This window comes from Haliotis asinina, chromosome 7, assembly GCF_037392515.1.
Source record: "Haliotis asinina isolate JCU_RB_2024 chromosome 7, JCU_Hal_asi_v2, whole genome shotgun sequence".
Lineage (NCBI taxonomy): Eukaryota > Metazoa > Mollusca > Gastropoda > Lepetellida > Haliotidae > Haliotis > Haliotis asinina.
In genome coordinates this window covers 42,927,706-42,954,091 of record NC_090286.1, presented here as the reverse complement: position 1 = coordinate 42,954,091, position 26,386 = coordinate 42,927,706, and the positions used below count along the sequence as shown (strand labels likewise).

The 26,386-nt window shown below is 37.7% G+C and overlaps 3 protein-coding genes across 5 annotated transcripts in view; 1 reads left to right on the top strand and 2 right to left on the bottom strand.

Annotated features, from left to right (window-relative positions):
• Positions 1-26,386, bottom strand: part of LOC137290399 (U6 snRNA-associated Sm-like protein LSm4) — a 439,957-nt gene that overhangs the window by 5,031 nt on the left and 408,540 nt on the right. The window lies entirely within an intron of this gene.
• On the top strand, positions 6-14,521 carry LOC137290388 (prolyl 3-hydroxylase OGFOD1-like). 2 transcript variants are annotated; one of them, XM_067821289.1, is made up of 13 exons: positions 6-293; positions 1,310-1,461; positions 2,644-2,690; positions 3,685-3,785; positions 4,240-4,359; positions 5,285-5,376; positions 6,238-6,366; positions 7,048-7,161; positions 7,888-7,967; positions 8,284-8,474; positions 9,529-9,660; positions 11,490-11,548; positions 12,286-14,521. In XM_067821289.1, exons 1-13 carry the CDS (start codon positions 140-142, stop codon positions 12,430-12,432), a joined length of 1,518 nt encoding a protein of 505 aa, XP_067677390.1. In that variant the 5' UTR covers positions 6-139; the 3' UTR covers positions 12,433-14,521. The 2 variants fall into 2 exon arrangements, with proteins under 2 accessions (XP_067677390.1, XP_067677392.1); XM_067821291.1 differs by lacking the exon at positions 11,490-11,548 and having other exon boundaries at positions 14-293; positions 14,303-14,521.
• Positions 14,038-26,386, bottom strand: LOC137290392 (transmembrane prolyl 4-hydroxylase-like). 2 transcript variants are annotated; one of them, XM_067821296.1, is made up of 11 exons: positions 26,169-26,386; positions 24,144-24,222; positions 23,615-23,775; positions 22,603-22,664; positions 21,775-21,809; positions 20,620-20,785; positions 20,179-20,233; positions 17,955-18,067; positions 17,581-17,671; positions 16,686-16,951; positions 14,038-15,170 (listed from the first exon to the last, which is right to left on the bottom strand). In XM_067821296.1, exons 1-10 carry the CDS (start codon positions 26,325-26,327, stop codon positions 16,688-16,690), a joined length of 1,185 nt encoding a protein of 394 aa, XP_067677397.1. In that variant the 5' UTR covers positions 26,328-26,386; the 3' UTR covers positions 14,038-15,170; positions 16,686-16,687. The 2 variants fall into 2 exon arrangements, with proteins under 2 accessions (XP_067677397.1, XP_067677396.1); XM_067821295.1 differs by lacking the exon at positions 14,038-15,170 and having other exon boundaries at positions 15,201-16,951.

The following is a 26,386-nucleotide window of genomic DNA, read 5'->3' as shown; positions in this document are numbered from 1 at the left end:
ATAACGGAAAACGGACACTTCCGTCAACAAATGCACGTGTTTTGGCGGGGTACGCTGATAGTAATAGCGCGTCGGTTTTACAGATCATGTAGACGTTTTCTTGTGTTGCCCATAGGTCCACCGTGTACACTTTTTCACAATGAGTGGTAAGCGACCACAGGTGTCCGATGGTGAAGTTGTCACTAAACGACAAAGACCACCAAATGCAGAGGATGTGCAAATAAACCCCAAAGTGACAAGTCTGAAATCAAGATTTAAAGATGCCTTTAGCCTGAAGCAGTCTGTGACAGATGGTGAGAACGTTTTATGAAATACAATGTATTTTTTAGATGGGGTGAAGACTTATAGAAAATGAAATATTAATCGAATTGGGTGGATAGTGCCAAGTGAAATGCTCCAAACGCATTGAATGAGCTAGAGAGCAAGAGTCCATGTGTTCGACTTAGTTATGATTGCAACAAGTCCTCAAGGTACACCATTAGTTTATACAGAGACCATATACCGGTATATGTGATGAAATATCATGTCGTGCTACTTGAGCAAGCTAAGCGTGGTATGAGAAATTTATTTATTCATTAACCTGTGCTGTTCTGTCTCCATGCCTTCTCACAGAGTTGGTATGATATTCTGATTATGATCAGCGTTTCATTGAGTATGTTAAATTTATTAGTTTTCCAGCTAGACTACAATTTATCGATCCACTTTTGAGCCAGACAGACTATAGCTGAACTAATGTCGTCCATGCCATCTTTACGTAAAATCTTATGATCTTTTAAAAGCGAAATTAAATGTCCAATAAATTTAATAATGTTAATACATTTTTACCTGCACTATGCACATTGGATGAGAATAATAAAATTGTTATACCCACAAAACCACAAACTTTAAAAAATCATGCAGTACTTAAATCATCAATGTTTTATCCATATGAGTGCCAGTAGTGTAGCCTAGTTGTTAAAGCGTTTTCTTGTCATGCTGACGACCTGGATTGATTCCACACATGGGTACATTGTGTGACGCTCCCGCCATGATATTGCTGACATATTGCTAAAACTAAAGTCACTCTAAGCTAAATGCAAAAAGTGAGTCAAACCTTGTAGTAACTTGAGAATATGTAACAAGTGTGATTGTGAAAAGAGATTTTTCATCATCACTGTTGGTAATGTTATGTTTATGTTATGTTTAAATCCTCAGGCATTGCTGACATGTCGGCTACAAACAGAACAAATGGTGATATTAATCTGTGACAACGATATCGCCTCAAGCTTCATGATCTAGAGTTCAGTTCATTTATCATGTTTATTTGCAGATGACAGTGGGTCTTGTGTGAACCAGTTGCCCTTTACACACTGTTTACTACCAGACTTCATCCAAGAAAGCAGCTTCTTGGAAGATCTTGAAGCTGAACTTCTGGCAGTGCCTTTTGCAGAGAAAAACAATGACCTATATAAATTCAAACAGGTTAGTAGCCATGGTAAAAGATGTTTCTTTTACTATAGTTTGGCATGAAATGCATGTGGACCTGTTTTTTTTCAGAAATAACTCTTCGTCCAATGATCCAATCTATCTCAAACTTTACAAATGGATATTTGTCAGACAACCTAATCACATTGTAAATCACTGATTTTATGCATTTGTGTGAAAGAATCTGTCTGTGTAACTGTCAACAAAATAAACAGCAGAATGCTGACAGCTTGCAGAGGGAGGGAGCCAATGACCTGTAACATGCAGAGGTGTCACAGGTTCATTTCTAGCAAATATCCGGCGAATGACATCTCTGCTGACCCTAATGTCAAAAGAATCCAACTTCGGATGCTTACCATTTTGTACAAGGTTTTGTTTATTGATTGTTGGTTTATTTCTCACAATTTTTAGCAGGATATTCTTTTTCTTGCCAAGAGCAAAAGTGCATTTCTTGTAATCCGACACCTTATGAATCGGTTTGCTACATTTGCTCTTTTTAAAAAAATTAAACACCTTTCTGAATGAACGTTTAGCATCATCTGAATAAACTTTCATGATGACAGTTAGAAGTAGTCAATGTTAGTGATCCAAACAATCTATCACTGTGCAGTGAACAGGTAACTATCATGAACTGCACGTGCATTTACCTTTCTGCCCCAACACTGCCACTGTTACAGGTCATTGGCTATTTGAAAAAAGACCGAGTCCACATGCATTTCATGCCAAACTGCAGTAGTTACACCCCAAACACTGCATTGATGTAAAGTCAATATGGTAGTGAGATGACTGAAGATACAATGCATGAAAACTCATCACTTCTCTTGTCAAGATGCTGAGCAAAACCATTCTTGTATGCTACTCAACTTTTGATAAGGATAATCAGAGAAAGAGATAAGTTATTCAGTATACTTTTGACATTTTATTGTGTCCAAGATAACCTTGCAACACAAATGTTGTATTATTGTATTAAAGCATGAAGTTTTGTGATGCTCCAACACATTGGGGTCGTGACTACTGATACCTTGATTTGTTAACTTCATGATCGTACGAAGCTTGTATGATTATTTATATGTTTAATGTATTTTGAAAAATGACTTTTCAGGATGAAAATCCTCTATGATTTTCCTGATTTGATGTGTGTATGTGTTGTGTCTAAACTATAAATGTTTGTTACTTCAGAGTTCAGATCTGAGAAAGATATCTTCCCCAAGCATAGCATGTCTCAAGTGAGTCACTTATTATTGATTTGCAAGCATATCATGAGGTTACATTGTTGTATAAAATTGTCAGAAGATGACAGAATAGTTGTAATGTTGATGGGCTCTTTGTTTTAGTGTTTAAATGAATAACTTAGTCATTGACTGATCATGCTTATTAAAACACTTTATCATATAGTCTATGCAAACTTCGTCTCAGCACTTTTTTGTTTGACGCTACTACTGAGTCTAACAAAACCTTGTAGGAGGTCGTGTTAGGTAACCTTTGAGATTGACCAGTCAGAACACAGCTTACCAAATCGCAAAACTGGACATTTGGCCATACTGTGTGAACTTATACCATGGAAAGATGTGTACCTGAATGATTCCAAATGCTATTTTCCATAAAATCGCTACTGGGTATTGCACATTAAGCATGCATCATTTACTGCCAACAGTGTGTAAACAGGCGCTGAAAATAGCTTCTTTGTCAATATTCAAGGATGTCAGCTTACGTAAATATTAGCTAACGGTAACCGTGTCATCAGAAAGCCTTACGCATGTACACTGCAAGTCAAATATCTGTGTTTTACGCAGATTTTCGTTTATTGAGGGATACGTGTCAATGACTAGCGATTGTTTTTAAGTCTCGCCATACCCTTAACAGTAGCCGTTGTCTGATTGGTTAAATCTGTTCGGCTTTCTTGCAGTTTATTGGATGGTGATAGGTCGCTCAAAGGTTATCTGATGCGACCACCTACTGGGTTTTGTTAGACTCAGTAGTGGAGTGTAACGAAAAGTACTGAGACTAAGTTTACTTGGACTGCTTTATCATAGTGAATGACGTTTATTTTGCTATGTATTCAGCTCTACTTTATTGTTGTTGGTGAACATGGTAAATGTGAGATGAAAGTGAGGTAAAAGTTTGAAATATGGAAATGTGTGGGTCAACTCTGCTATCTATGGTATTCACATTTGTTATTAGTCACATTCCCTCCTACCTACATTTCCACCTACACTCCAGAAAACTACTGTATGAAGATTTCCATGGATGGCTTGGAGAGGTCACAGATATTCCACTCACATCAACTGTTGACCTATTCTGCTCTCAGTATAAATACACAGGTATGACACAGTCAGTTAGTTTAGGACTACCACGTTTAACAAATGAATTGAATGTAATTTGGGGAAGTTTTGAATTTTGTAGTTTCAGGCTTTGTGGAAGAAAAGACAACTGTGCACATGGTGTATGTACATGGAGTTTAACAACAGGATGCTGATTCTTGGTAGAGATGAACTAATGATTAGGGATAGGTCTTATGGGGTTTTTTTATAAAGCATTGACAGATAATAATCAGATAAAAAATATTTAGTGTCTCAAACCACCAAAACTCCTGGCAAACTTTTCCTTGGGTTTGCTTGCCCAGCCTGTTCCTGGCATCCATGATGAAACTTGACTATTGCTAATGTGTCATGACCATTGTTACTCAAAGCTGCCCAAAGAAGGAAGTGAGTCTTGATCAGAGCATGTGATGCCACTCTAGTTGTCTCCTCATACCGATATCTTATACAAACGCAGATGTGCTGTTGTGCCATGACGATGAGCTGGAGGGACGAAGGATCGCCTTCATCTTTTACCTGGTTCCTGACAGCTGGGGGGAAGCTGATGGCGGCATGCTTGATCTCTTTGATGTGGATGGTAAGATGACAGCTCCATCACTTGCTTGTATTTTTGCTTTGGAGTTTTGTGTTGAAAGTTCCACTCAGCAATTTGCCAGCTATATGATAGGGGCTACATTATGATGTGTGATAGCCAAATGGATAAGGTGTTTGCTCATCGTGCTGAATGTCAGTTGTCATTGTCATGTTGTCACTGATCACTTAAGTTGAACCAGAATCATACAAATAGTTAGGGGAACCAGACACACAGTTTCTATATCATTGTACTTTACTTACCATCATGTTTGATCAATTTTTTGTTTGTCGCTAATCATTGCTCTCAGCAATATTGGAGTTTTATGGCCACAGTATGTAAATAATGAGGTCTTGACCGGACAATCCAGTCATGAGCATCAATCTATACAATTGGGAGATAATAGTAATGTTCATACAACACCCACTGTCATCTGCAAATAAATATGGTAAATGAATTGAACTCTAGACCATGACCAATGTCTCAAGCATGATTTGCTTAAGACTAATTCTAGCTCAGATCTTCACAGAACTGATATGAGCTCAGTATGGTCTGAGGTTTTTGAAGTATCAAGGCAACTTGAGTTCATAAAAAAAGAAAAACTTAGCCGAACAAGCATGGGAAGTACTCTCTATTGTGTGAAAATGAGTTCATAAATACATAAGCAGAGCATATTTATTTCAAGAAGTTACCATATTGGTTATCTATTTGGAGTGTTTTGGACTTGTGACATTGATTTTTCCCTGAGATGACCATAATCTTGAGTCCTGGATAATTCTCTTAATGCTTCTAAAAATGGCATAAACCCTTATTCACTGTAAATATATACCATGAAGGGACTGATTATGCCAACCTGCATATTACATGGTGTTTTTAAAAGGAATATTTCTCAAACAGCAGCTGATAGTTAGTTTTCATGATTATGTTTCAGAGCATGGGCAACCAAACAAGGTTGTGAAGTCTGTTTGCCCACAGAGAAACTGTATGGTTTTCTTTGAGGTGACAGAGGTGTCCTTTCATCAGGTGAGTGACAACTCAAGGTAAAATCCTCTACTTGGGGCTGGATGAGGATGGATTTTCTTCTAGTGAGCCTCTAGGCACACACAGATGTGGCCATTGGAATTTAGGCCTTCCAATTAGAAGACAAATTTTGTTCCATCATCTTGGTTTGCTAAAGTGATCAAACATACTCTTGTTACTGTCTTTTTAGGTGGGGTAACACATTGGTTAAAGTGTCCACTCGTCATGCAGAAGATCCAGGTTCGATTCGCCACATGGGTATACTGTGTGAAGCCCATTTGTTGTGACCCACCATGATATCGCTGAAATATTGCTAGAAGCGATGTAAACCCACACTCACTCACTCACTACTGTCATACTACTGAACTCATTTTATTTAGAGGTGTTTACTCAGCCAAAATTATCTCTACTTGCTAATGTATAAATGCTTGTAGTCAGCCGGTTTTTAGTTAGGCCTAGTCATGATTATCTTTTTCGCCCTGTACCTTTTGACTTTGGGAATATTTAAGAGCTTTCAATACTTTGGAAATATTTAAGAGCTTTCAATAACTGTGGAAGGCCCAATCTGACATTGACTGCAAACTTGTACCTTTTGACTTTGGGAATATTTAAGAGCTTTCAATACTTTGGAAATATTTAAGAGCTTTCAATAACTTTTTAAGGCCAAATCTGACATTGACTGTAAACTTTGTTTGTAGTACATAATCTTTTAGTCTGAGATGCTAAAGGTTTGGGTCTAAGTTCTGTCTCTTTGAAGTTTGAGGATGTGTGATTGTGGATCGGAATCAAAGATGATGTGTGAATACTATCATTATCATATATTATGACAGTTATCATGTTATACCTGTCACTCAATTACTACAGGTAGCAGAGATTCTGTCAAAGAGCAAGTGCCGACTGTCTGTAAGTGGCTGGTACCATGGTCCTGGTATACCCAGATGTAAACCCTACGTGGAGACCCTACCCCCTCTTATCACACCAAACAATATAGATGTAAGTAAACATTTTGTCATTGTTTAGAAGACTGAAAATTAGGTCATGATAAATGTTCATTCGGTTTTCATGCCGCCCATCTGCCTACTGAGATCACAACATAATTTTGTTGTCACAAAGGACCTGTACATGATAAACATCACTTTTAGCATTCCCATTTTTCTATACTTAATGAAATTTCTCTACATGATTTGAATGGGAATGCAACCAGATGAAGTAAAGATTCTGAAAGACAGAACACTTTATGTAACCATTGTAACAGCGGACAAGTTCAGGATGAATTTCATATTTTGCTACAATGTCCAGAATTTCTCTGTGGTAAATATGTATGTAAATCCCAGATAATAAATTTGTTGAATTCACAAAGATGTACTGTGAAAGCATTAACCAATTTTATAAAATGCATCTGCTCCAAGAATGTTTGAAATAGTGTTTAAATATAATTTTTCTGTTTTCTTTACCATGTGTCAATAATAGTGTTGTAACAACAATTGTAACATTGGCCAGCTGGCTAATATTACTAATTAAAAACTATCTATCTGCCTGTCTGTGTGAAGCATGTGCTTTGTTTATACATCAAATTAATGGATTAATATCACAATGCATACTTGCTGGCATACTATATGTGTATAGTCCTATATATAGGATAGTTTTATGGTCAACTTGAAACCATGGTTACAGGAGGATGACCTCTACAGCTGGATCAACCCAATCTACCTCAACCCGGAGATTCAGGCTGATATAAAGGAGAAGTTTGAGAATGATTCCGAGATTGAACTGAAGGATTTTCTCCAGGTATCATAGAGGCAGGCAATAGAATTTGTTATAGAAACTGTTTGTATGTCAAACTGAAGGGTCCATCAAATCATCACACCTCAGCTGAAGGAATTGACTTTCATGAGAGTTGTCGTATTCATTGGTTGACCTTTTGAAGGTATTATCATTTGTTCCTACCAGTCATTGGCAAATAACAGCAAATTATGTATAGGACACGGGGACGGGAAGGATGTGTTCTGATAGAGTAAAGGATAGAATCAGATAGAGCAAAGGATGGAATCAGGATAGAGTAAAGGATGGAATCAGGATAGAGTAAAGGATGGAATCAGGATAGAGTAAAGGATGGAATCAGGATAGAGCAAAGGATCAGATAAATGATGGAATCAGAGTAAAAGAATCAGAGGAAAGAATAGGATCAGATAGCGTAAAGGACTAGATTATATACAGTGAAGGAAGAGATCAAATATGGTAAAGTACGAGATCAGATGAAGTAAAGGACTAGAGTGAAGGACTAGAGCAGATGCAGTAAAGGGTTAGATCAAACACAGTAAAGGACTGGATCAAATATAGTAAAGAACATGATGAAATACAGTAAAAGATCAAATTACGGTAAGGGAAGAGATCAAATACAGTAAAGTACAAGATCAGATGCAGTAAAGGACAAGATTAAAAGCAGTAATGGCCCAAATCAGATGCAGCAAAGCACTAGATCAAATGCAGCAAGGGATTTGTTCTGATGTGCAGGATGACAAGTACAAGATGGTTCTGCAGGCAATGAGTGATGAGGGCGTGTCCTGGTCCACACAGGGGCCTCCCAACAAAAGGTAGGGCATGTACCATGATCTGTATAGTAAATGCACACAATACACCAGTTCCCATGTGTGTTTCATGAGCCTCTGAAATGAGGATTAGCTTGTCACACTTGTTACAAGGTGTGAAGCCCATTTCAAGTGTCCCTGCCATGATATTGCTGGAATATTGCTAAAATCAGTGTGAAACCATTCTCACTCACTCCTCACAATATCAGTGTACGTGTCTATGTCAAAGTATGCTAGATGAAGCGCTGTTTTCATTTATGAATTTATGTTAACTCTTGCTTTTTTTGTGTTATAGACTCAGAGTGATGAAAATGTGTTTCAGAAATTATGATTCATGCAATGATGGGGATATGCCAGAGGTCCTGTCAAAGTGTGTCAACTTCCTTCAGTCCGATGCCATGTTCCTTATTCTCTCCAACCTGACAGGACTCAAACTTCATGAGTTGGCGCCATCGTCTGATGATGATGAAGAGGCAGCAGACACCTCCAACGGAACAGCCAGCCAGAGTAAAGGTATTCTGTTGTGCCGGTCTGATGAATGCTGTTTCATCAAGTGATCTTTGTGGCATGATGACTAACTTTGATCACTTGGAATATTTTCCACACTTCTCAACATGTGCATGTTGTAGAGTACAAAGACAAAGAGTGTTGTTGGACATTTCACCTGTTCTCCAAGTATAGGTACCGACTTACGCGTGTATGCTTTGTACATGTGTAAAATCAGATCTTAGTTCGTATTTCATTAAATACAGATATAGACGTCACGTCCATGCATCCATCCATGCAAATTTATCTTTTCTGGAGTAGATCTTTAAAACTGTTCAATATTTCTTCACCAAATTTGGCACAAAGATCGGTCTGGTGGTGTACTGGTGCCTTTTGGAAGGTTTGGAATTCAGAATTGCATATAAAAAATTTTGGCATTTCCATGGCAACAAGGAGCAGAACTTTTAGACTATTCGCTATTTCTTCACCAAACCTGGCACATTTAATGGTCTGGTGATGTACTGGTGCCTTTTAATAGTTTTGAAATTGTGAATAAAAGATTTTTGCTGTCTTCATGGCACCAAGTTTGACTGAAATTGGTGGTAGTGCTCTTTTCTGTAGCAGAACTTTTAAAAAGCTCAGTGTTTCTTCACCAAATCTAATACATGTGTATATCTAGTGGTGAACTGTGCCTTTTGTTAGTTAGTATTCTGATTAAAATAGTTTTATAGTTTTGGCAGCAAGGTTGGCTTCAACTGAAGGTGGTGGTATTGCTCCTTTCTGGAGCAGAACTTAAAAATCTTTCAATATTGTCCTTCCACTTTGCCATACACATGCCAAAACATTTGACACAATTATATCTTGTAGACATATTCACGAAGAGTATTTTGCCATTGCAGGGGATAATGACAACTTTATCTTCTTGTTGGCTTATTTTATACACTGCTTTTTCCCTTGTGGCATGATATTCAGTAGATATATTACATTAGGACTACAAACGCACATGCCAAGGGTTAGACTTTAGACTAAATTATAGTTGTTGAACATGATATATAATCACAAGTGGTGTTTAACTTTTTAGAGTTCGGGGGCAATCCTCAGTGCCGGAGTGTGGTACGACAGTGGCGTCATGGCAGCTACACCCTTATTCATGACACAGACAGCGAGGGCTCCGAGTATGCCCTCGATGCCTTCATGTATTTCGGATGTCCAGGTAAGTAATTAAGGTAGTCTCTCAACCCTGATAGCTACTGGTTAGTAAGATGACAAACAACAGGACACACTGTAGTGTACTGTGAGTGTGCAAATAAACAAGACCAATAGAGATGTGTGAAAAATCAATGTTTGAGATGACAGTCATTATGGATAATATCCCCATGATGGTTGGTCAATTATTCATTCTTATTACTCGCCCTTGGAAGAAACAGCAGTGTAATATTTTTACAGCAATGTTACACATATAGATACATGACATCATAATGTTTACAGTTATGACGTCACAATGCTAATGCGTCTGTTGCAGTGGTATTAGACCTTTCTTGACTTGCTGAAAATTGATATGAGAGTCATCACTCTGTGGGCAGTTTCTATCAATTTATCAAAAATAAACAGAATGCTACAAATCCTAAATAAAATAACATTTTTATAAAACTCATGAAAAATTGAGTATCAAACTTGCTTTAGCTCATTTGATACCAAATCATTTAATAAAATTGTTATTACACGCAAGTTTGTTTAGTAACCACTATTTATGGGAGGGCAGGGTCTGGGTCAATGGTCTGTGGTCAGGTTTCATGATACACCATGACTGTCCAGAAAGTCTAGACGTAATATGACATCTCTATACAACAAACCAATGGTTATTTCCCCCAGTATCTGTAGTCAAAACACTATTGATGTGTACTTAGTATGTGTGTATATTACTCATATGGTGAAACATGGCCAATGTGTGAAACTGCCTCTGGCCTGCCAGCCCATAGCTAGTAAAAGTCGAGTAGGGCCAGTAAATCTTTACAGTCACCGGCCCCACTTCTGAATTTTCATGGAGTAATTTCTTTTGTATGGTATTTATTTTTTTCAATATTTTGCTAATTTTTTTCATTAAATTTCGAGCTAAAGAATTATTTTGTGGGCTAGCAACTTTCAGGCATATGTAGCCCTTCTGGCTCACACACTTTAGACAATATTTAACACAGTGAACATGACCAATGTTATATATATCACATGCACATATCACATTTGTCTAGCAACCGTTGCTTTGTCACATGAGATGTCATTAAACATGAGAGTGGAGAGGGCTGTCGCACTTGCTTACCATTTTTTGCGGCACAGATGTACATGAAAAGAAGGGAAGAAGAAAAGGAGGAAGAAAAGAAGGGAAAAGAAGGCAGACATTCTTACACTCTAGCAAGTGTATCATGTGACGTACAAAATTTCCCCACCCGTGAAGGCCCCGGGGTAGATTAGGCCTTCAGCAACCCATGCTTGCCATAAAAGGCGACTATGCTTGTCGTGAGAGGCGACTAACAGGATTGGGTGGTCAGACTCGCTGACTTGGTTGACACGTCATCCGTTCCCAATTGCACAGATCGATGCTCATGTTATTGGTCACTGGTTTGTCTGGTCCAGACTCGATTATTTACAGACCGCCGCCATATTGCTGGAATATTGCGGAGTGCGGCGCAAAACTAAACTCACTCACTACAAAATTTCACACTCGTTTTGTAGAAGTTGTATAACATACTTGTTTGTGTAATAATATCTATATATGTAAATGGTGTACATGTGGTCACTGAGCATCAAAGCATCTTCATGACCTTTCCGTGATGTATCAGTGTCCCCTTATCCAGGTGCATTGAGGTGCTGGATGTTTTGTGTGTGTTGAGGTTTGGTTTGAAACAGTTCCACTCAGACAAACAAATTTCATATTTTAGTCTTAATATTTTATTCAGAGTACATATGATTTTCAAATGCACGCAAATGGTAGGAACATTTATGTCTAATACAGCCAAAAAATGAAATTAATCATGTTCATTGTTTCAGACTGGGATTCTGACAACGGTGGCTACACGACTTACATAGCTAAGGGAGAAGATGAAGAGGTAGGACTTGATGCAGTCAGATCACGATACTTACATTACAAGCTTTATTACTGTAGTACAGAAGTTGTTAAGATAATACTTAGCCCAGACACACGTTCTAAAATAGTCATAGGTGGCACAATGCTGTAAATGCTGCTGCTTGGACTCAGAGTGGGTTTGAATCCATGATTTATCCTGGTTGTGGTCATAGTTTGTCTACACATACCAGCCCTGTCGTTAAAGTCTGTTTGTTCCTGCTGTCTTCTAACGCACTGAAATCTTGTTTGATGAATGCTGTTTAAGACACTCTTCTCTTGTGTCTTGATTATCATCATACTTAGATTTACATTGAAGACAAGATTAGGAATCAAGAGATCAAAAACTGTAGCCTAGTGATTTAAGGGTACTTCATGCCAAAGACCTGGTTTTGATTCCCTACATGGGTATATTGTGTGAAGCACATTTCTGGTTTCCCATCTTGAGGTTGTTGTGATATAGCTAAATCCAGCACAAAACCATACCCTTTCACTCAAACGTGGTAGCTCTAACATGTTTCTCTGAACTGCATGATTACTAGACTGAAGCAACCATGGCTTGAATATGGATGTACAGATATGGTAGTGCATGGTAACGTTTGGTTCTGTTTATACTTGCCGTAAATTGAACATGACGTGAGGAAATATTACTGGCCACTCTTTTTACTTATATATGAATATTCACAGGCATTTATTAAACAGCCCAGTACATTATACTTACAGCTTCTGACCGTTTGTCCGTCGGACAACTCACTGGCACTTGTGTACAGAGACAAGGAAACTCTCCGATTCGTGAAACATGTGAACCATACCATCAACAGGACTACCGACACCAAGTTTTTCGACATTGCTACTGTGTACTACGAATGAGATGAGCAGAGACAGAACATGTACTTGATCTTGTAGCAAGAACCTACTGTATAAACAATTACGAGTTCACCATGGGCATACATAGAATTTGAATCATGGATGTAAATATAGGTTTTTGAAAAACATGAGAATGGAATTAAGAAATTTGTACATTTCTTATGTACAAATTGTGTCTTTGTGACACACGGGATATGTTATCTTAATGGTAAACAAGTACACATATATTTTATATTTGCATGGATTTTGATCGGTGATATTAATTGAATACATTTACAATAAATCTATGAAATATCACTGTTAGTGCATGCACATGCCTGAAAATCATTAAACATACATGTTTGATTTTGTAGTTTATGTCTGTGGTCCATATTATTCATGAACTGGGGCTGTGGGTTAGCTTGGTGGTTAAGTGTTCACTCATCATGCTGATGACCCTGATTTGATTCCCCACATAGATACCATATGTGAATCCCATTTCTGGTGTCCCCTGCCCTGAAATTGCTGTAATATTGCTAAAAGTGGCGAAAACCACACTCGCATAGATATTCATTAACTCTTTTTATATCCTTGGTTGGGCATGGTGGGAGACGTTGAAGCTAACTAAATGACCAAACCTGCATACAAGCATGCATTCACTCATGCACGCACAAACCATACTAATTTGTTTCCATTGTTTTGTTAAATTGTTTTGTATATCAATAATGTACATGGATTTTGACAGTATTTTCCAGTCCTTCACAGACTACATGTATTTAGTTTTATTAAACCAATACAAAAGAAACAGGTTTTGAGGGCATCAGAGCATCACTTCAAAATTATTTGTCAGTCATGGTTGATGCTAAATGAAGTTTATTTAAGAATATCCCACATCATATAATATACAGGGGATACTAAACGACCTGTGTAATACCATTTTTATTGAACAAGTTAATGATTTGGTATCAAAGGAGAGAAAGTGAGTTTTATAGTAAATCTTTAATGAGTTTAATAAAAATGGCATTTCATGGACGCGAGTTTAGTATTCTATTTATTACTTAACAACATAAATTGACAGAAACTGTGGTGAAATTGCCTACAGTGTGAGGACTCTCAGCTTTCCGCAAGTCAAGCAAGGTCAAATAAAATTGGTACAGCAACGTTAGCATTGTGACATCACAACTTTGAACCATTTTGATGTCATACGTGAAGCGGCATTACATTAGTGTAATATTGCCGTAAAAATATTATGCTGCTGTATCTTCAGTGAGTAATAAGTATGAAGACTACACTGAGTGTAGTGCGTCCCTAATTGTGCTTGTTGGTAATCTTTGTAGGAGAGAAAGCAAGTCTCACTCATCACTTTCGTTACTTCCCTCCCCTCTTCATTTTTGAGTCAGTTGTGCCTGAGAAATGTGTTTTCTTCTCGAACAGCATGTTACTTATACTATCATTCATTTCTCGCCATGAAAATATAGCCAGAGGCTGTATCAACACAGAACAGCATGTAGCTTTCTTGGATCAAGGCGGCTATCGAACATAGCATACTGAGCATTTTATACGATTCAGTAATTGTTAGAGATGCTGGAATTTAGTGTCCTGTTACAAAACTGGTAGACAAAATTTTAGTGAATGATGTACTTTTGTTTAATTGGCATCAGATTCTATTTGTATGACAACACTTCAAAACAATAAATCTTATTCAGCCCTTAACTAGACACCTTAATACCTTAATCATGGCTGAGTTGTATAAAATAACAACTGTCACTTGATTAATTGACACCATAAAAAGAAATTGTTATCGTTGAATTGTCATGTATTCAAGTTTTTACAACTTCTGTGAAGAACTAATTGGGTAAATATATCTTGATCAAAATACACACTTTCGTTACAGATAAATGGAGTCAGCCTTTAACATAAGAAATGGGAGGTGACGGTACACCACGAGTGTCTAATGAATAAGTTATTGTGGCCTTCAAGATGCATTGTTTATGTCCATGTATTTGTATTGTCAATCCTGTATGTATCAGTATTCAGATTGGTTGTAATTTTACATGCAATTAAATGTACGATACTTTTATAATCATTAATTAAAAATGTTCAGAACTTTTCATCTTGCTACTTGTGTGATGTATTTTATGTCAAACTTGTTGGTTAAACAGATTCTGTTTCTCCACTTCATGTGACCTTTGACCATGATATGAACTCTCTAGACATGCTCTTTACCTGGGCTTAGATTTTTAATTCAAAGTTAATGTATGGCACTTAAAACTATCTTAGCGCTAAAAAATCTAAATAAAAAATCTATACACCGGATTGTATAAAGGGTAGGCTGATTGATTCTGAAAACTTTTGCCACATCAGTTGTAGCTGTCCTTTTTAAGCTGTGAATCAGTTCCAACAGAGCATCTTCCATTATTGTCTGTTGATTTCGAATTCATTGTTTCAAAAATTAACAAACAAATGCTACACCAGTTTACTATTAACAAGTCATCACTAGTGAGATTATAACACTGGCATACTATTAACCTTGATCATAGGACATTGGTGCTTGGTCATGTAAGATGCGGCATATTTTGTGCCAGAAACGTCATCGTGGGTTTGAATCCCAATTTTTCCAGATTATATTTCCAGGTTTGTCTGCACCAATCCACGGGTCCACCAAAGCAGTCACCATCTTGTACATCATCTTGCTTGGCTATGCTCTGTCATCAAGGCGACAGAGCTGTTAAACCTGAATCAGTCACACGGAATTGTCTTTGCTGGGACGAAAGGAAAAGGGAGTCATTAACCAGTAGTTAAAAGTTTATCTTTAGATAGCAGTCTTTATAAAAAATATAAAGTGAAGAAACATCAACAAATGTAAACATTACCCTCCAACAAACAAACAAGTAGAACAAAACAAGTAACAGAAACTATGACTGGCCTCTCTTTATGCTTACCTCTGGTTTTCACATATTCACATAAGAAACTACCCTGGTAGGATTACTTGCAATGGATCAGGATTTTTTTAAAAGTCACATGCCACACTTGTCCTGACTAAGTTTTTCACTTGCCTTGATTTTTAAGACATAAGGCCTCGATTGTGAGGGTTTCCAATATTCAAGAGTGTTTTGTCTAGTATACCCCTTCAGTCAACTAAGTTAGATAAAGACATCATGGTTGTTAGCTTGTTGTTTAACACCACACTAATCAAAATTCCAGCTATACAAAGGTCTGTAAATATTTGAGTCTGGACTAGACAATCCAGTGATAAACATTATTAGTATCATGCAAATATAATATAATGACATGAATCAGCCAAGGAAGTGAGCCTGACTATTCAATCCTGTTAGTTGCATTTTACAGGAATGGCAATTTTCTGTGAATCTGCAGAAATCTGCAGATTTAAGTGCATTTCAGTCAATCCTGGACCCTGATGGGGGCCACATGCCTGCAGCTGATTTTCAGCTGTAGTCACTTTGACTTGCTGCCATCCCTGCTTTCACGAGATGCATGCAACAAAGCCAGAACAGTCTTGTCCCTGACACTGTTGCTTGACGTAAGAGCAGAGCAAATGGGATCATGGGATGAGATTAGGCTGGGGTTGTCAACTGCAGTTTGAACAATGCTCACGATGTCGACCATTAGTTTATCTGACCAAGGTCTTAAGGATATTGCTAGCTACCGAAATCCAAAAGAAACCCGAGAGCAACAAGGTACTCAGTCTTCTCAAACATCAAATTAATAGGATATAATATGTAAGATGAAAGAAAATATACAGGTAAAGCCTTACATAAAACAAAGCCCCTCAATGACAAAGTAATAATATCTGGGATTAGTAATTTCCCCCCATGTTGACTAGTATAATTTTAAAAAGATAAATCATTTGCTTTGCATTTCTCTAAGATGGAATATTTTTGTGTAACATTTTCCTTGCGAAGTAATCCATAAGGTCAAGGATGGTTAACAACCCTTCTTGAAGTAAGTGAGTGTATACTGCCTAAAATAGCATCATCAGTCATGACACTATTGCAACAAAGGCCCAGGTTGTAACTAAAAATGTCAATATTGTTTTAAAGGATATGTTACAATATTCCATGTGTCACCTTTTAAGGGGCGGCATGGTAGCCTAGTGTTTAAAGTATTTGCTTGTCATGCCAAAGAACCGAGTTTGATTCCCCACATGGGTACAGTGTGTGAAGCCCATTTCCCCCTCCTTGATATTGCTAGAATATCGCTAAAGGTGGCATAAAATTATACCCAGTCTGTCATCTTTTTAAACAAATTGTATTTACATTTAATACTTAAGTTTCAACATTCTCTTTGTATCTTCATCCTTATCATCGGTAACTTTTATCCAGAAGTTACCAATCCACTTTTCTCCTGACAACACTGCACAGCCGCCATGTATGCCAAAGTCATCCTGCTCCCCTAACCACTGATTATCTTCCTTCACAAAATGGTTGTACCACATGACAGCCTTGCCCTTGCCAGGTTTGACCCTGAGACGTGCGTCTGCACATCGACGGTAAAGATTCACTTTATTACTCTCCCTCAAAACCTGTAACACATGAAGTCAATCATCATCTTTTAGTTCAAATGTTTGGTTTGGGCAGCTAATATAGGTCCTGAAGTTTTCCATCTGACAAAATTCAGTTTTCCAGAAGATTAACAGTTCCAGTAAAATTTTTTTTTTCAATGTCACAATTAAGCAGACCAGTGTATATGCGATTGCAAAGTTAAGGCTCGATATGGCTGTCGCTACAATTTCTAAACCATGTAATTTCTAGAACAGCAATAAAATGTAATATGCAATATTGAGATTCATACTCAGTGTCACAGCCTGAAAAATTGATTTGTTTCTATGAGATAGATAAACTATGATGCAGTATGTAGTTCATGGCACATTTCATTGTCTGGGCTCTTATTCGCAAAATGTTCGTAGCCCTAAGAATTTGTAACTTTGATTCCAATGTGTTACGAATAGGCCTAAGTAGTTTGTAGGGCTACGAATGTAGAACAGAATAGCTAGCCAGGTCTTGATCAGGTGCTAATGGCCATTTAATGAGGTCAAGGTCACACGAAGGTAACTTACCGTGTGTATGGTGTTTTTGGTGGTTGATGTCTGCCAATGTCTCTTAACTTCACAAGTTACTTTTTCTTATTGATACATCAGGTTTAGTTACTCACATCATTGTGAACGGTTTCATTGTCAGCAACAAGGAAGGCGGTTTCCCCACCCTCCTCCACGTCATTGAGGTAAAACAGAACTGTCATGAACCTGTAACAACACGTTTGTAGCAAATAATTTCAGATAGAAGTCACTGTTAATGGCTTGTCATATTTCTTTTAATGGGATGGGTCCTTGTTTCGGCCTCTTGTCCAAGATGTTCAATTCATTTGTTTGATGTAGGAAGTCAAAGCATTTTTGTTCAGGCCATAAATTAAAACCAGCAAATTATTTGTGCTGACAAACATGATATATGGAAGGAAATAAGTTATTTTATCGAATAATACAAAACGTTGTGTGGTATATATTGGATTTACTCCAACAGTCGTCTAACCTGCATATCCGACACTTCCGTCTATCGAACCGCTTACAGCACGGCACAGTGGAGCTCAGTTTGGAGGAGTCGTGATGAGCATTGTAGTGGCCTTTGACATCATACTGGACGACCTGCATGGACACGAATGTATTCCTTCATCAACAATACTCAGATGTCGGTACTAAGTGGACACCAACCGGACTACCCACACCCATGGTCAGTCATGAAATACGGTTCAGACATGAGAACAGCAAAGCAGAAAAAAGACTGAACACCTAGTTGGGGGTCTTTTGCTACAGATTTACATCTATCTAAAAAACAATCAAAATGAAAGAAAAATCTTGAAAATCTGCTGAAAACTTTTCATGTCTTATGGTTTATTGGTTTGTTGTTTAACACTGCTCTCAGCAATATTCCAGGTATATGACGGTGGCCTGTAAATAAAGTCAGGACCAGATAATCCAGTGATCAGCAGTATGAGCATTGATTTACACACCAAGACATGTTACAGTCAAGTCTGACCACATGATGCCTGTTCTTCCTAGTATAGGGCAAGCATAGGTTGCTGAAGAAAGATTCCAACCCAGATCTTAATGGGTCTCAAGTGATATATAACAAACCTCAGCACACACAATATTCCTCCCTGTCAATTTCAGCTCCCTGACGATGGTGGAAAGATATTCAGCCACCACTGCATGGAGTGTAAAGCTCGGATTATGGAACCCATTGCCTCACCTGATTGTGTACACATCAAGGTCAACAACCAAGATTAATACAGTGTTCCCAGAAATTATTGAGAAAATCTTTGTTTTTTTCTAATGATGCTAAGATTGGAAAAAGGGCTTTCACTATGCACTAAGCATACTAAATAAGGGAGACAACTCTTGAAGGCTTAGAAGGCAGCTCATTACGTCAAGAGTTATCTCCCTTGTCTGAGCAGACGGCTTCCTGTGTTGACATGGCAGAATATACAGCAAGAGAGAAAAGAAAGCTCATTCTAGATGATTTTGAAAGGGGTGAGGCTGATGCTAAAGTGTTAGCTTGTAGACATGGTATTCCTCTGTCTACAGTTTACAGAACTTTGAAGAATATTCAAACAGGAACCGGGATAGAGCACAAAGCAGGGGCAGGTCGGCCTAGGAAATTCAGTGTTGTGGATCGCCGAAGACTTGGGCAGATTGTGAGTAGGGGCAAATTGAAAAGTGTTGAGAACATCAGAAATGACATGATTAGCAGAGGAAGTCCTCAGGTATGCAATGAAACAGTTAGGCAGGAATTACAGAGACTTAATTGGGTGAAAAAACGTGGAATTCCCTTGCCGTTGATGAAAGATGCACAAAAGGAAAAACGTTTAAACTGGTGTCGGGCTCATGAAAATCAAGATTGGGATAATGTTTTCTTTTCGGATGAAAGTTCTGTTTGGCTTTTCCCTAACTGTGTGAAAATTTGGACCAAAGATACTGTCAAACCTATCTACCAGCGACCAAAACATAGCCCGAAGTTTCACATGTGGGATGGCAAATCGGCTCGCGGAGTGACACCATTGTGTGTTTTCACAGGAAACTTGACAAAAGAAAGATACGTTGACATTCTAAATGGTCACCTTCTTCCGACAGCACAAACATTGTATGAAGATGATTGGATTTTCCAGCATGATAATGACCCAAAACACACTGCGCGCTACACAAAACAGTGGTTGTCGGGCGAAAATGTTCAAGTTTTAGACTGGCCCAGTTACAGCCCAGACCTAAACCCAATTGAGAATGTGTGTGGAGTCATGAAGGACAGAATAAACCAAAAGGGACTGAGAAATATTGAAGATATGAAGGCCGAGGTGGTCCAATATTGGGATACCCTGTCACACGATTACCTACAAACTTTGATGGGTAGTGTGCCTCGGCGTATTCAGGCATGCATTGCTGAGCGAGGAGGTCTAACAAAATACTAAAACAAGACTGAGACTGTAAAAGGATGATGTTTTAACATGTTTATGTAAGTAAAACGCCAGACGTTAATAAACGTAATGAGTTACAGGACGCAACATAATTCTCAATAATTTCTGGGAATACTATACTTAACAGCTGCAATGGATGTCATGACAAAGCTTTTATAAACAAGCAGAATGGTAAAACTGTCCTGACATAAACACACATGGATCCATCGTGCAAGTTGGGTAACACCTTGTCGGTAAGCTTATCTAATAACCCAAGTGCAATGGCAGGGTTGTCCCCCTTTGATTTACCTGAAAGTCACTCATACGGACCAGTTCTATAGGAAGTTCTGTCACCATGGAAACTCTGAAAATTAAAAATCTTTTGGAAATAGAAGTTTAACACAAATTTGAACAGTATTTTTAGGTATAGCATGGCATGTCTGGTCAATATGACTTACGTCTTTGACATTGACCACAATTATTTTGCATACAACCATAGATAATAAACAGGCCAAATCTGGGACTCAAACTCTCGATCATATGTTTACAATAAATAAACAATAATTTTAAAAAGTTTCCTTCCCCATACCTTCGACAGAAAGGTATTTTCAAATTATGTCATATTATTAAGAGAATTTGATAAACATACAAGATGTAGGCCATTATGAGGTATCTTGAAATACAAAACTAGATTGTAAAGATTACATAATGTATAAATAATTGCATCCAAAACCCGAGACAAGCACACACCTCTCTTGGACAGCTTTGAATACTGTATCTGATGATTTGTCCGGATAGAGCCAGACCTGGTTGCTAAAGCGAGAGTGTTTTTCAGGTTGTTTCTCGATAAAATCTGACAAATATTTCTTGAAACCGCCTGGGGTCAAAGCCTCCATCTCGTCTGGCGTGATCAGACCTAGAATAGAGAGGAGTGAGTGAGTTTGATTTCCACAATACTTCAATTACATCTCAGTGTTGTATGTGGCAGGAATACCCATAGTTGTGCAGGTTCCAGACCTTCATGACCTTAAAGCCTGGAGGACAAGCATGATGTGGACAGTTCTAGAAACATGGTCACACTGTTCTGGCAAAAGGATCCGACTGGATGATTCAACTCCATAATGATTTGTGACACCTCAAACAAAGGAGCTGCTTGAAATTAGACATTTTTCAGTACTAAAGAAGGCAGTTTTGAATACTTGGAAAGAAGTCAATTTATTTGAATGCTACAAATGCATGTTTCCACGTCATAATTAACACTCCATTTTCAAGTTGAAAAATGTCTGGTTTTCAATACAGATGGAAGAAAACAATGAGTTGGCTCTAAATGGTAGAATATAAACAGTTTATTCCTATCTACATGTGTCTTGTCTGCAATATCCTTTCTACTATCTCCAAAATGTAAACACAAATGATTCATGGTTGAGATTCACCTTCAAAACGAAAGAGTAATAACCTATAAAATAAGCACATTGTATTGAAACCTTCATCTCAGAGTCTCTGAACCACTTCAAGTTTCCATCTGCCAAACCCTATCTGCAGCTGTAAACGTAGTCTGTTGTACAGACCCTGAAGTATAAATATCCAAGAAAGCCCACGCAAGTCTAGAAAATGTGGCAAGTCTAGATTTCCATAGCTTCAGGAAAATGAAGAAAGTCTCAGGGCTCCATTTCATTATATTATCTTTTGTTCACTATGGACGTTTTTTCAGTAAAATATGTTCATTTCAGAGACTAGCTGTTAGTCTACTGTAAATGAAGCTAGTCTTTTTTCAGTGTTAGCAGTTCCAAATATCCATACTCACTGGGGATCCTCATCAATCAAATGTAGTTCCTATCAAAGGTATATATTTTCAGAGACTAATTGTGACCTCACTGTATTGTACATCTCTAGTCACAAACTTACCGTCGCCATTACGATCCAATTTGGTATCAGCATAACTGAGGATTTAAACAGAAATAAACATTTGGTTAATTGTGAACAAAAATAAATACCATAGGCAGATCCACAGGGGGTAGCAGGGGTGTGCACCACCCATCCCAACTATAACCGACACACACCTTTTGTACTGAAATTTTGTTTTATGACGATTGAAACTTGGATGAAAATGAAGTCTGCATCCCACCTTTTCTCCATAGTGTACACTCCCCCTTTCTCAAAAAGCTGTATCAGCCTTGATTATATATAGCCAATGCAAATACCTATCAATGGGACCTTTTAAAATTCTTGGAGAGGCACACATTATGTTGTCAGTCTCTGGACTCAAACATGTTTCTTATATACTGAAGAAGGAAATCTTGTGAAATTGAGCATTGATGTATATGTCTTCTTCTATTTAAAGCCTTGACACAGTATGTGAGTTTCTCTTAGGCATAGTATAAGGCTGGAATAACTCCTAAGTTAACACCTGCATGTGAGTGAGGGAGTAAGTGAGTGAATGAGTGAGTAATGAGTGAGGTTCTCAGGGAGTTTGGAGATAGTCTGCAAACCAGCTTGTCAGTAAGAAGGAAACACATGAATATGAAAAAATACATGCATATGTCACTCATCCAGTGGGAATGGAATAAAAAAACTATAATGAGTGAGTTGGGTTCTAAGCCAGAAAATATCCCCATGCATTTCACTCATGTTGGAATCAATCCCTCGTCTTTCACATGATGTGCAAACACCTTAACCACTTTGCTACCTCAATGCAGGCATACTTCATGGAGATACACACACATACACACTTACAGCTGTAACACATCTTCGTTGTCAGGATATATGTCAAAACCATTCTCAATGGTTAGCCGCATCTGAAATGAATGAGACAGTTCAATTAATATCTATCAAATTAACAAACACCAATGTTGAACGTAATAAACTATATTTGCCACAATAAGAGTCACACTCCAACAATTCAGAACCCATGATCAGGTGTTCAATAGCTGACCACAAATTCAACTCGTTTCTAAAACATTTGTATACTACTGCACATGTAGACATAGGTCATTTACCAATGTTTCTGATGTGAAAACAAATATTTTCATTTTAATTTTTACCACATATTGGTTTAGTTCATACTCAGAAAAGACCTGATCAATTAATTTATTTATTTTGGGATCCATCTGTCATGTTGTAAATAATGTTTAAAATATATTTATAACAGCAAGTAATTCAGCTTAAATGTACTGTTTCATTACATGTGTGTTCTCTTCAAATTTGTACTGTAAAACGCTGGATTTGAGTTACAAAGTGGGAAACTTTTTAAACTGACTTCTCAATATTGTTTAAAAGATATTTACAAAAATTGAAAAGAATATCTGGATTTACTGATTCATACAGAAATAACATTGCATAAAACTCTTTAGGATCATGAAGATTGTCCACAATACAATCAAAAACAGATTTAATTGCTAGTTGAAAAACACACACAATGAACCAGTGTGCATATCATTCAAATTTAATTGTTTATCATGTTTGTGTCAAATTTGATTTCACTTGTTTCTATATGGCGACCTTGATACTCTCCTATGTCATTTATACAAGTTACAAACAGAAAAACACATACCTCATTACACGCTTCAACCAACAGATATGTTCACATTTTAATGTTATTCCATGTTATTGCAAAACAAATGAAAAATAAAATTAGATCTGATAGTTAAGAATAATGAGTTTAATTAGTTCTGTTAATATCAACATGTTATCAGAAGAAGAATAAAGTTCATATGTTAAATTCTGAAGTCTGAAACAGTGTCGTTACCTCATCAACTGTTAGTTTCTTGTCCCCATTGCTGTCAAGGATCTGGAACTGTGGGGGGGCACTTCCACCCCCTGTAGTGGTCTGACTGTTCTCCAGACCCTCAGTCTTGGCCAAGGAGACAAAGTGGTCACATTCCTCTGCCGTTAAGAAGTCAGGAATTTCTGTGGTACAGAGAGCTTTCACTTACAAAACTTTAAAACATGTTCAACAGGTATAGAAATTTGTCAGTGTAGCTCAATGACCCATAAGGCAAAGGTTTACCTTGGCCTGCCTTAACAACAGTTTAAAGTACTTATAGCAGTCAGCCATGTTGATGATTTCAGCCTCAGGGCTGGCATCAGATTTTTCTGACATTTTAAATTCAATGTTTTTCAAAAACAGCTGCTTGGCAATAAAATACTAGGCAGTTGTAGAGTGTTGTAAATAATTAAGAAGCTGTAAATCCCTATAATACATTATTGTGAATAGATTTGTAATGAAAATATGTATCTTTTTCAACATTGTGTTTTTGTGTTGATTCGATCCTCACCAAACAGCAAGGGTTTTAAACTGAGGGTCTTCAAGATGAATGTCCTGCCATCCAGTGTCACCTCCTTTACGTCACCCACCTGGAAATGTAGGTATCCTCAAATAAACACACAATATCTTTCTGAATGTGGCTAAATGTAGTTTTTGTTATTTTCAGGATAACATTTTTTAATTCAAAGAGTATAAATTCAAGTACTTCTTTGGATCATCCCATCCAGGATTCGAACCCACACTTTCAAAGTCATGCACCTAATCGTCAGTACACATAGTCAGCTATCTACATGTATCCCCCTCAGCCATCTAAGCCAATGCTGTATCCCCAAATATGGAAGTGTGACATCTGGTAGTCTAGATCATATACTTTGTGTGCTGCTCTGACACATGTAATTTGATATGCAACTGCAGTATATTTTGTCTGGTCAGCCGATAAGCTGGGCCAACCTGTAATTGATTTATTGCCTCAGTGTTTCAGAATGGTTTATTATTATCATTATTCAGTCATATACTGACTGACATTCATGCACAGGTGCTTGTGTCTGTGAACTAGTTCTGGCTAATACCCTTTTCATCACTAAGATGACACGCATTCCCAACTCAAACATTGTATACTGATGAGCCAACAAATCCTTGTTTTAAGGCCTGCAAGACTGGTTAACAACATACACCATCTTTTCACATGTTCCAGTTTGACAATGCCAAGGACTGAACCCTGATCTTCAGGTATCAAGGCAAGTACTCTATCCACTTCACCATGGCAGTCCATTATCTGACTACAGACAAAATTGTCCACTTTTCCCAGTGAGTGTATGTAGCACAATCCTTGTAAATACATAAGTCACATTTAAAACTAAAACCAACAGTGAGATTACTGATTAACTGTTAGTGGTTTTTCATGATCAAAAAAGATTGTGACCTGGTATTTCCCAAATGATCAACATATGAAAAATGAACATCCCCTAATATTATCCATTCTGTTATGATTTACAACTTGTTTCCATCATGAACATCCTTAACTGTGGTGCTTCATTCCAATGGTACAACAATAAAATTAGATATACAGTTCAAAGACTCCTGTGCAAGACAAATGATTAGGGTGGCAATGATGATGATGATGATGATGACGATGATGACGATGTCCCTAACAAAAGCTGAGTGAAGGGCATCCATGTGTTTATATCAATACAGTGGAGGATCAGTATCTATAGTACATAACTGAAAGAGAAAGGCATTGTTGACAAATAGGCAAGCAAACATGGTGCATGCATATGAAACTTCCTTCTGTATTATATTTTAAAGTCTTCTTTGTACCTTTTATTGCATCGTGGATGGGATTATTTATACTTTAGAACAAATCTAATTATAAAAGTCAATAAATTCTTTGAATAACATTGAATGGAAGCAACATTGGCCGGTTGTCATTTTATGTGAAGTGTCATAAAATAACCACTTTTGCATGAAGAAAATACGACTTCAAAGGGACGGTATTTGTGAACAAATTACTAAAAAGCTATAACCATCCTCCTATGACACACCCTTTGATGTTAATTCTGCATTTTTGTAGATGTACAAAAATACAACATTTACATACCACTTCTACAGATGGGCCAATAATTGAATCTCTTGAAATCTTCGAAATTCGAAGTTCTAAGTTTCAGGCCTCATCCATGTACAGCAAACAATTTGGTAAATGGCTAACCTGGTGTCTCGAAACGACATATATTCAATTGTTTAAAAGGTCATTGCAGACTTTCACCTGACCAGTTAAAGAAAACTTCGCATCACTGTGTATATTGATTGTCTCTGAAAAGTCCATCGTTAAAACTTAAATGTTTTCAGTTGCATATCACATCATCATCACCGTTTCTAAGCAATCGTTACGATGTATCCGATGAGCCACTTATACATTTCCGCCTTTTGCACGTTTCCGCCTTCAGTGCCAAAACACACGCCAAAAACATGGATTTGTTTCGTTTAACGGCAATATGGAATCCCTGTCAATAGAGCGTAAACAACAATTGCCGCTCACCTTGCCACCGTCTAGACGAGTTAGCTTGTACCCATCTTCACCATCGCACTCCACCCCATCACTGCTCTGTCTACAGACACCGTCTGACCCCCTGCACACGCCCAGGAGAGTCAAAATGACCGCAAAAACTGTCTCCCACCGATGCCCGAGCCGAGCCATACTTATTAGCCTAGTTCCGGGTGTTCTCTAATCACGTGGCAAGCTCTCGCGCGGAGAAA

Excerpts from the sequence above, each read along its gene's own strand:
- LOC137290392 (XM_067821296.1), bottom strand. The coding sequence starts at position 26,327 with ATGGCTCGGCTCGGGCATCGGTGGGAGACAGTTTTTGCGGTCATTTTG. Across the intron at positions 20,786-21,774 it reads ATTGGATCGTAATGGCGACG|GTCTGATCACGCCAGACGAG; the intron begins GTAAGTTTGTGA and ends TCTCTATTCTAG. Across the intron at positions 17,672-17,954 it reads CGGAAGTGTCGGATATGCAG|GTTCATGACAGTTCTGTTTT; the intron begins GTTAGACGACTG and ends GTGTTGTTACAG.
- LOC137290388 (XM_067821289.1), top strand. The coding sequence starts at position 140 with ATGAGTGGTAAGCGACCACAGGTGTCCGATGGTGAAGTTGTCACTAAA. Across the intron at positions 1,462-2,643 it reads ACCTATATAAATTCAAACAG|AGTTCAGATCTGAGAAAGAT; the intron begins GTTAGTAGCCAT and ends TTGTTACTTCAG. Across the intron at positions 5,377-6,237 it reads CAGAGGTGTCCTTTCATCAG|GTAGCAGAGATTCTGTCAAA; the intron begins GTGAGTGACAAC and ends CAATTACTACAG.